Here is a 9827-nt window from a genome sequence, read left to right on the forward strand (position 1 = left end):
GACAGGATGCCAGGACCTGTGTGCTTCAGGATGAAGTTCTCATCATCAAACTTCTCCCCATAGATGGACTTGCCACCAGTACCATTATGGCGTGTGAAGTCTCCACCCTGAAGAAAATGATAGGAATTTGACTCTGGGAAACAGCTGAAAAGTACCTACCTTGCAAGGCTCAAGTAGGTCAGAAAACAAATAATGCTGAAAAATTTGGGCTTCATCTCTTGATTAAGGACTACATTAAAAAAATCAATAAATGTCATACCTGGCACATAAACCCAGGAATGATTCTGTGAAAGCAGGAACCCTTGTAACCAAATCCTTTCTCCCCAGTACTCAGAGCACGGAAGTTTTCTGTTGAGGGGGAAGCATACATATTATACACACTGAAACTGTTAAAATAAACTACCCATGTTAAAAAAACAAACAATAAACCAACCTGCTGTCTTTGGGACTTTATCTGCAAACAGCTGTAAAAGAAAATTACAGTTAATTAACATCTGCTTACATTTAGCTGCTCAGTACCCAGGTCAACAAAAATCTTGGGAACAGCAAGTACTAGCGCATGAGTAATGTAGTAAATAAGGTGTCATTTTAACCATTCCTATGAAAAGGCTATTACCTCTATCTCTAAATATTGTGGGAAACAAACTATCCAAACGCAACAGAGTCATGAAAATTCACATACATTTTTACAGTTATGGGGCATCTAGCATCTTTCAGGTAATAAATTTTCACCTCCATTCTCGCCAAAAGACCCCCAAACCTCAGCCTCTATCTCATTTCCGGTTAAGTCCTAGGTCTAACTCGATATATGGAACCTGGCCAGCAGCACCAGGCACAGGCTATTTCCACTCAGGCAGGTGTTACTAGCTGATCAAACTAGGGCTTAGCTTCATCAGAACTACTCAGTGCCTATTTTGTACCAATAACCGTGGATAATGGGCAACAAGCAAGCCTTCAGTTTCCAAAAACTATGAGCTTGCTGGACCACACCAGAAGGTTGACTTCTGGTTCAAATGACCCATCAACACGCAAACCTGCTGCACGCCTCGAACGCGGGCTGCCCCTGGCAAGCTCGCCCGTGCACACGTTGTCGGAAGAGGCTGGAGGCCGCTGGGAGGGCGGGAAGGATCTCACCTAGGGCTGACCATCAAGCAAAATTCCAGAGTCCTAACTGTAGACGCATTAGCGCAACCAATACTTTATGTAAAAATGGTATTCTGGAGTTCAAGGAACCACTCGATATACACCTGCTCGAGCAGGTTTTACGCTTTAATACGGAAAAAAAATAACCCTTTATGCCTTGTTTTTCCAGTGCTCAGGGAGAAAACAATAGTGTTCCTCTCCCATATTGCACGTTTCCTGAGCAAGGTCTCCATGAAACGCAATGCCTTTTGTGTCCAGGTCGTTTCCGATCGGGCCACCGCCTTCCCGAGCACAGTGCCCCGTACCGCGATCCGGCGGATTCGAACCCTCGAAAGCCTAGGAAGCGAAGTCGGACGCCTTTGTGCGACCGGGGGGGGGGGGGGGGAGTTACCGGCGGCCTAAGGGGCGAGGACTCGCAGCACACGCTCCAGGCGCGCACGTGACCGCCTCTGCAGACCAGGAAGCAGCGGCCCGCACGTGCTACGACGGGTGGGCGCGAGCCGGTCCAGTGGCCGCTGGGGAGGAGGCAGTCCCGCTCCGCCCCGTGCCTTTGTCTGCCCGCCATTCCCAGCCTCCACCCCGAGCCTCGCCCGCCTTCTTAAAATGGCCACTTTTCAGGAAATGGCGCCGTGGCCACCCCCGCCCACCGGCCGCACCCGCGCTCTCCCTCAGCCCTCCAGCGGCCAGGGACGCCACCGCTGCTGTTCACTGGGGTCTCCATGGCCCTACAGGTGGGCACCTGGCCTCGCTTCCCCCGCGTAGTTCTCACCTCGAAGGAGACGCGACCTAAAGGTTCGCCATCAGCGGTGATGTCGAAGTACACGACAGGATTGACCATGGCTGGGGCAAGCGTAAAAACAACTATACTGCTGAGGCGACGGCGTCTGCAAAGCAGTATGAGCGTCGCAGGCTCCTCGCTTTTATAGGCAATCAGGCTCCGCCCACAGGTCCCTCGCGCGCCCGGGTATCGACCAATCGTAAACACGCTTTGGTTGGAGTGATGGCCCTACTGAGCTATCACCAGAGACCTCTGTGCCAGTGGGTCTGGAGGGGGTGGGACTTTGGCGCATGACGGACAGAAGGCAGGTTCCCGCCCGCGGGCCGCGTCGCGGCTCCTGCGGCAGGGGCGGGGGAGGTGGTCCGCCTGCAAAGGAAGGCGGAGTGGCTACCGAGTCCTCGCGCTGGCCGAGCGCGGGAGTGGCCCAGTGGCCAGAATCCCGGCACGCTGCCTGGACCCCGCCCCGGCCTGGAGGGCCCCTCTCCCCATTGCATAGAACGGGCAACTGAGGGGATCGTAGGCCTCAAGGTTGCGCTTCCCTCCAAGGTCAAAGCAGATGCTCCTTCCTGGGACACAAGAACCCATGCGTCCCCGAGCTTGAGCGGATGATGGGTGGTGCCGGTTCCTGTAACGGAAAGAGCCAGCTTCGCGTTCTCTCGACGTAGACCGAGGCCTAGCAACGTGGTGGCGAAACCCCAGCCCGGGTTCTTAGGAAACCGGAGCATTAGGCGTTATGGTCCTTTGCGGGTATGGCTCAGCCCAGCCTTCCTAGGAGGTGAGGTTGCCTTTGCGCATCACCATTTTCTCAACTCGCAGGCAAGGCGTAAATACCCGGATCTGAAGTTATAAAATCCTTTTAAAGTGCCTTGTTTTCTGGAAATACACTTAGCTTACATTTTCTCCAGGAGAACGAACACATTAAAAAATAAAGCATTGTGAATGTTCTTGGAGTTCTGTATTTTAATCCTCTCCTCTAGGGTAGAATTGTTTTCTAATATCTAATGAGAGACAGAGCAGCAGTTAAAAAGCAAATACTTTTTTTTTTTAAAATTTAGTTTGTTTATTTTTCATTTCAATGAACATCTACAGAGATTTTGGAATTCCATTCATTGTTGCACCCTTCTCCCCGCACACACCCCTCCCCTGTCCCCCCTTTGCTCCTCTCCTTGAAAAGCAAAAGAAAAACTCCCTCATTGGTACACAATTCCCCCCCCCCGCACCTCCCCACCCCACCCCTACCCCCAAATATAATCCACTCTGCAACCCTCATTGCATACTCCTACGATAAAAATAATGCCCTAAAATATAATACTTTTAGACTATTCTCTCCCCCATAGACTTCAATGCCGTAAACATATTTCATCCAGTTTTTCTCAGTCTTACCCCCACCCCAATGCCAGCCTCATTCTACAACAGTGGCACCATATAGCATTTGTCCCTTTGTGATTGAGATACCTCACTCAGCATAATGTCCTCCAGGGTCACCCATTTTGAATAATATTGCATGAGTTCCTTGTTTTTCAATGCAGCATAGTATTCCATTGTGCGAATATACCACAGCTTCTCTACCCATTCGTTTGTTGATGGGCATTTAGGTTGTTTCCAACTCCTTGCTATTGTAAAAAAGCCGCGATAAACATGGGTATGCATATATCTACTTTGATTATCATTTATGGTCTCTTTAGGGTATATTCCCAGTAGTGGAATTGCTGGGTCAAATGGTATCTTTATTTGCAACTTTTTGAGAAAGCGCCACAATGTAAAAAGCAAATTCTTTCAGGCAAAGAAAAGAATATTTTATTATTAGAACTAAACGCACCTACAGAAAACCCTACTTAAACCCACTCTGACTCATAGTGACCCTATAGAAAAGAATAGAATTGCCCGATCGAATTTTTAAGGTAATTAATCTCTACAAAACTTCTTATCCTTCTGGCACAACTCATGGGGGGGAGGGGTTCAAACCAGTGTCTGGCATGTTATTATGATTTGTCATGAATTTATTAGAAAATAAGAAAATGTGTGGTTGTACTCTTTAAAAACCCTAAAATGGCTTGCTCAGTCCATGTGTGGTCAAGCTCCAACTGGAGACTGCCTTTTCTCCCTGATTTTCACGTCACTGTGTGCTTTTTTAACCTGGCGTAAACTGTTTAACCTCTTCTGACCCTGTAATACTTTCCCACTCTAAAACCCTCAATTTTGTTCTCCATTCTGAAAACTAGCGTGGTGAGGAACTTCTTCGAGAGAGTAAGTGAATGGATGCAAGAATAAAGAAGTAATGAAGTGATTTTTGTGGTTTCTCTATCACCTTCCATAGGTGATACTCAGCTTGAATTTTCTCCAGGAGAACGAGAAAACATTGTGAATGTTCTTGGTTTTCTGTGTTTTAATCCTCTGTTCCCTCTCCTCTAGGGTAGAATTGCTTCTGCCTTAGTGAGTTTAAATAGGGTTTTCTGTAGGTGCGTTTAGTTCTAGTAATAAAATATTACCGTCTTTGCCTAAGGGTGAAAATTCAAGCTTCTGTCACTCTAGCACAGTAATAATGAGGGTTTGGGGAGCTCTGGTGACTTCGTGGTAAGAGTTTGTGCTGTCCATGTAATGACACAGTTCAAATCCACCTGCTGCTCAGCAGGATAATGATGGGCAGTCTTCCCCTGTGTGATTTTACACACTCAGCTCTGAGTCAGTTCTGACTCAATGATACATTACAACAGTGAGGGTTTAAGTATGTAAATGGAAATCAAGAATGTAAATGTGTATAGGTTCTGTTAAGTGAAGCTAGTATTGTAGGGTTATTGAACAGGGTGCATTCGTTTGGCCCAAAGGGCCAATAGCTACGACCTCAAAGTAGTTGTTACAGGTGCCATCCAAGTCAACTTCGGCTCATAGTGAACCAGTGAACAACTGTTCTGATTCCTATCCTACACCATCCTTGTGATCTATCATGCTCATTGCAGTAGGTATTATGTCAATATCTCTCCTTGAGAGTCTTCCTCTCTTTCTGACCTTCTGCCTTTTTCAACATGATCTCTTTCTCCAAGGACTGGTTCCTCCCAGAAATATGCCCAAAGTAAGTGAGAAGTTTCACCATTTTTGCCTCTAAAATGCACTCTGGTTGCACTTCCTTCAAGACATATTTGTTTGTTTGACAATCTATGGTACATTCAATACTCTTCAACACCACAGTTAAAACCATTGGTTTTTCTTCTGTCATCCTTATCCACTGGCCAACTTTCAGATACATAGGAAGCAATTGCAAAGACCCTAGCTTGGATCCGGCACACTGCAATCATTAAATGGACATTCTTGCTCTTTAGAACTTTGGTGAGATCCTTCACAGCAGATTTCTCCAATGCAACACATCTTTTGATTTCTTGGCTTTGGTTACTATGGATGTTGATTGTAGGTTCAAGTAAAATGAAATCTTTGACAACTTTAGTCTTTTCCCCCAACTATCCTGATGTTACCTATTGGTCCAGTGGTGAAGATTTTTGTTTTCTTGATATTGAGATGTAACCAGGGTTGAAAGTTGTAGTCTTTGATCTTCAAAGCAGGTACTTCAAGTCATCTCTTTCTGCAAGCAAGATTGTATCATCTGCATACAGAGGTTGTTAATGAGTCTTTCTCTAATCTTGATGCCCCATTCTTTTTATAATAGTCCAGCTTCTTGAATTTTTTACTCAGCATACAGTTTGAATAGGTATAGAGAAAGGATACAATCTAGACACACACCTTTTCTGATTTTAAACCATGCAGTGTTCCCTTATTCTATTTGAACAGCTGGTTCTTGATCCTTGTATTGGTTTTGCCAAAACATTAAGTGTTTTAGGATTCTTCTTCTTCTAATATTAGCTATAATTTGCAAGGACTGCATAGGAACAGTCATATCTGACCATTATCAGCTCCACAGTGAGGAACTGTCCCTGTCAACAATGTCAACAACACAAGACTAATTCCCCTCACGTTAGACATGTCCCCCATGTCTTCTATTTAATCACATTTCTATCTAATCATCCCAACACTAATCTTAGTGCTTTACTGGGCCAAATAACCATTGCAATAGCTCATAGACCGCACAGAAGGGAAATCAATAGGTTGTAAATCAGATTAACAGGAGATGCAATCACTCAGTCAGGACAGCTTCTGGAATGTGTTCCTAGGTATCTTGACCTTGAGCCTCATAGCTTTAGATCATTGTTACAAACCTCTCCATCCTGCCAATTATGGCTGTCCTGCCCAGTCATCCAACAAAAAAGCAAAAGGCTCTTAGCCCTGGTTCAGTGGCATAGTCCACCCCATCTCATGACAAGTCTTGAGTTCTCCACCATGGCTGTTATGGCTGATCTCCTATAGATCTGTTCTGGCTGGTGCAAGACTCTATGGCCAGAAGGATGTGCTGCATTCTTTTGCTGGATCTGCTCAGTTTAATGGCAAGACAAGCCAATCCCCTTGTGGATAGAATAACATGCCTTATTTGCATCTTTTCACTCATCCACGTGGCAAAGCCAGTCAATGCTAGGGAAGCCATTTTGAACAATAAGCCATTAACACCACATCCATTTTCTAATAGTAGCCATCATTTGTTATGATCCATACAGTCAAATGCTTTTGACAGAAATTCAAGCTGGATTTAGAAGAGATTGTGGCACTAGGGACATCATTGCTGAAGTCAAAAGGATCTTGACTGAAAACAGAGAATCCCTCAAAGGATCAGGGGGTAAAAAAGGAGATTGCAAAATAAGACTGGCACAGCAACTGCAGCAGTGGGCTCAAACAGCAGCAGGCATGGGGACATCATAGGACCAGACAGTGTTTCTTTACTGTGAATGAAAACTGATTCAATGGTGCTTACCAATCCAAGCCAGGCTCTCTGGCCCATACTCATTGCAGTGCTCCAGGTGGTCAGGATAGGGTTCTACCACTCCTATCCTCTTTCTCTGACTGGTCCTCCTTTCCAACCCACTCTTCCTCATTCAGTTTGTCCTACTGTATGCCTTATTTGCATATTTTCACCCATCCACGTGGCAAAGCCAGTCAATGCTAGGGAAGCCATTTTGAAAAATAAGCCATTAACACCACACCCATCTTCTAATAGTAGCCATCATTTGTTACGATCTGCATGACAAGCTCTTGCTTCGATCATGTCACCACACTCCTTGTTTAGGGGTCATTCTCAAAACCCATTGGATCAGGTAATTCCCCTAATAAAGTATCTATGTATGGCCCTTGTTACCCAAAGAAAAGATTTTAACTGTCAATGATTTCATATTACCCATGGTACCAGCTGTCAGGAAAGCAAGAGACATATAATAATGGTAGTCTTCTGTCAGAAGAACAATGATATCACTTTAAAGACAAAGATACAACTGATTCAAGCCAGAGTTTTCCCATTCACCTGCTATGCATCTGAGAGTTGAGCAATGAATAAGTGTGACAGAACAAGAGTCACTGACTTTGAGTTTTGGTGTTGGGGGAGAATAATGAATATTCCATGGACTATCAAATAAGTAGGGATGTCTTGGATTAGGTGTGTTTCTTGAAGAAAAGGGGTTTTGTTCTCTTGGTATTGAGATGTAACCTGTATTGAAGGCTGTAGTCTTTGATCTTTTGCAGAAAGCACTTTAAATCCTCTTCATTTTTAGCTACCAAAGTTGTGTCATCTTAATAAATACAAATTTTCTATGACTTTTGACTTGTTATAGGAAGCATTGGCTGTATTCACCAGTCTATGCCAGGAAATTTGGAGGATAGCTGCCTGGCCAACTGATTGAAGAAATCTGTATTTTTCTCTCATTCCCAAGAAAGGGGATCCAACGGAACATGGAAATTATTTTTTAAAAATGTAATTAATATCACATGCAAGCAAAATAATGCTGAATATCATTTTAAAGTGGCTAAAACAGTAATAGAGAACTGGCAGAACTTCAAAGTAGGTTTAGAAGAGACCATGGCACCAGAGATATCATTGCTGATGTCAGATGCATCATAGTTGAAAGCAAAGAATACCAGAAGAATGTCTATTTGTGCTTTATTGACTATGCAAAGGCATTTGACCGTGTGGCTCATTGCAAATTGTAGTTGACAATAGGAAGAATGGGAATCCTAGAACACTTAACTGTGTTCATGTGAAACCTATATCTGGACCAGGAACAGAACAAGGAACCACTGCATGGTTTAAAAGTAAGAGTGTGTCAGGGTTGTATCCTCTCTCCATTACTAACTATTCAGTTGATATAATCAGCAAATTTTTTGAGAAGCTAGAGTCTACGAAGAAGAATGTGGCATCAGAATTAGAGGAAGATTTTTCAATAACCGATGTTAGGCAAATGACACATCCTTGCTTATTGAAAGTGAGGACTTGAAGGTTGCATAGTGGAATGTACTTGGGGCGGTGGGAGGGGTGCAGGGGGATTGTGCATCAGGGACGGAGTCTTACTTTTGAAAGAGAGGAGCGAACTGGGGGGTGTGGGGAAAGGGCTGGGCGGGTAGAAAAGTGCAGCAATGAATGAATGGAAATCCAAATTCTCTGTAAATGTTCATGAAAATTATTTTTTTTAAAACCCTGAGGACTTAAAATGCTTGCAGCAGAAGTTCAAAGAATGTAGCCTTCATTATATATTGCATCTGAATATCAAGAAAACAAAAATTCTCACCACTGGAACAATAGGCAACATCAAGATAGAGGGGGGGGAGAAATGAGACTATCAAAAATTTCATCTTATTTGAATCCACAATCAATTCATTTGATACCAGGGGTCAGAGATAGGAGACATATTGCACTGGGAAAATCTGTAGTCAGGGACCTCTCCAAATTATTGAGGAGCAATGATGTCAGTTTGAGGACTAAGGTGCACCTGATTCAGGCCATGTTCTTTTTAGTCATTTGCTATACATCTGAGAGCTGGAGAATAAATAAGGATAATAGAAGAAGTAATGCCTTTGAGCCTTTGCGGTGTCAGAGAAGAGTACTGAATGGACTGCCAAAAGTTGTGTCAAAAAGATGAAACACAAAAGATGTTTGTTCACTGCACACCCATGTTTATCGTGGCTTTGTTCACAATAGCAAAGAGTTGGAAACAACCTAAGTGCCCATCAACAAATGAATGGATAGAGAAGCTGTGCTATATTCACACAATGGAATATTATGCTGCATTGAAAAATAAGGAACTCATGAAATATACAAAATGGGTGACCCTGGAGGACATTATGCTGAGTGAAATATCTCAGTGACAAAAGAACAAATACTACATAGTGCCACTGTTGTAAAATGGGACCGACATCGAGGTTGAGTGGAGACTGAGAAAGATGGGATAAATTATGTATATTGCATTGAAACAGATGAGGGAGAGAACTGTTTAAAAGGGATATATTATTAGGTATTATCGTCATGACAGAAGTTCAGAATGAAGGCTGCATAGTGGGGTGGACTTGGGGGGAGGGATTGTGTAATAATGAAAGAATTTTTCTTTTACTTTTAAAAGAGGAAACTTGGGAGAGGTTGGGAAGGGAGAAAAGTGCAACAACGAATAAATAGAAATCCAAAGTCTCTGTAAACTTTAATTAAAATTAATTAAAAAAGATGTTTATTCATGTTGTTGTTATGTGCCATCGAGTCACTTGGGACTCATAGCGACCCCATGTACAAGAGCCCAAAACGCTGTTCTATCCTGTGCCGACCTCACCATCTCAAACACACTCATTCCCACCTCCCCAATCACAGAATTGATCCATCTCATTGAGGGTCTTCCTCTTCTGTGCCATCCCTTCACTCTCCCAAACATGATGTCCCTCTCCAAGGACCAGTCCCTCCACCATGCCCAAAGTATGTCAGATGAAGCTTCAGAATCCTTGACTCCAAGGAGCATTCCGGCTTCACCCTCTCCAGGACAAACCTGTTTGTTCTCCT

General features: G+C 43.8%; 1 protein-coding gene and 1 pseudogene across 1 annotated transcript in view; one reads left to right on the top strand and one right to left on the bottom strand.

The window, feature by feature from the left end:
• The window catches only part of LOC102875557 (peptidyl-prolyl cis-trans isomerase A-like), a 2716-nt gene extending 735 nt beyond the window's left edge, over window positions 1-1981 (bottom strand). The window contains exons 1-4 of the mRNA XM_006892165.1: window positions 1913-1981; window positions 434-464; window positions 260-348; window positions 17-107 (exon numbers count right to left, since the gene is read on the bottom strand). Of these exons, the coding sequence (XP_006892227.1) occupies window positions 17-107; window positions 260-348; window positions 434-464; window positions 1913-1981 (280 nt within the window). The remainder of the gene's footprint in view (window positions 1-16; window positions 108-259; window positions 349-433; window positions 465-1912) is intronic.
• A 689-nt stretch (window positions 1982-2670) lies between these two features.
• The window catches only part of LOC102875957, a 15375-nt pseudogene continuing 8218 nt past the window's right edge, over window positions 2671-9827 (top strand).

This window comes from Elephantulus edwardii, unplaced genomic scaffold, assembly GCF_000299155.1.
Source record: "Elephantulus edwardii isolate Elephantulus edwardi_28Jun2011 unplaced genomic scaffold, EleEdw1.0 scaffold00111, whole genome shotgun sequence".
Taxonomy (NCBI): domain Eukaryota; kingdom Metazoa; phylum Chordata; class Mammalia; order Macroscelidea; family Macroscelididae; genus Elephantulus; species Elephantulus edwardii.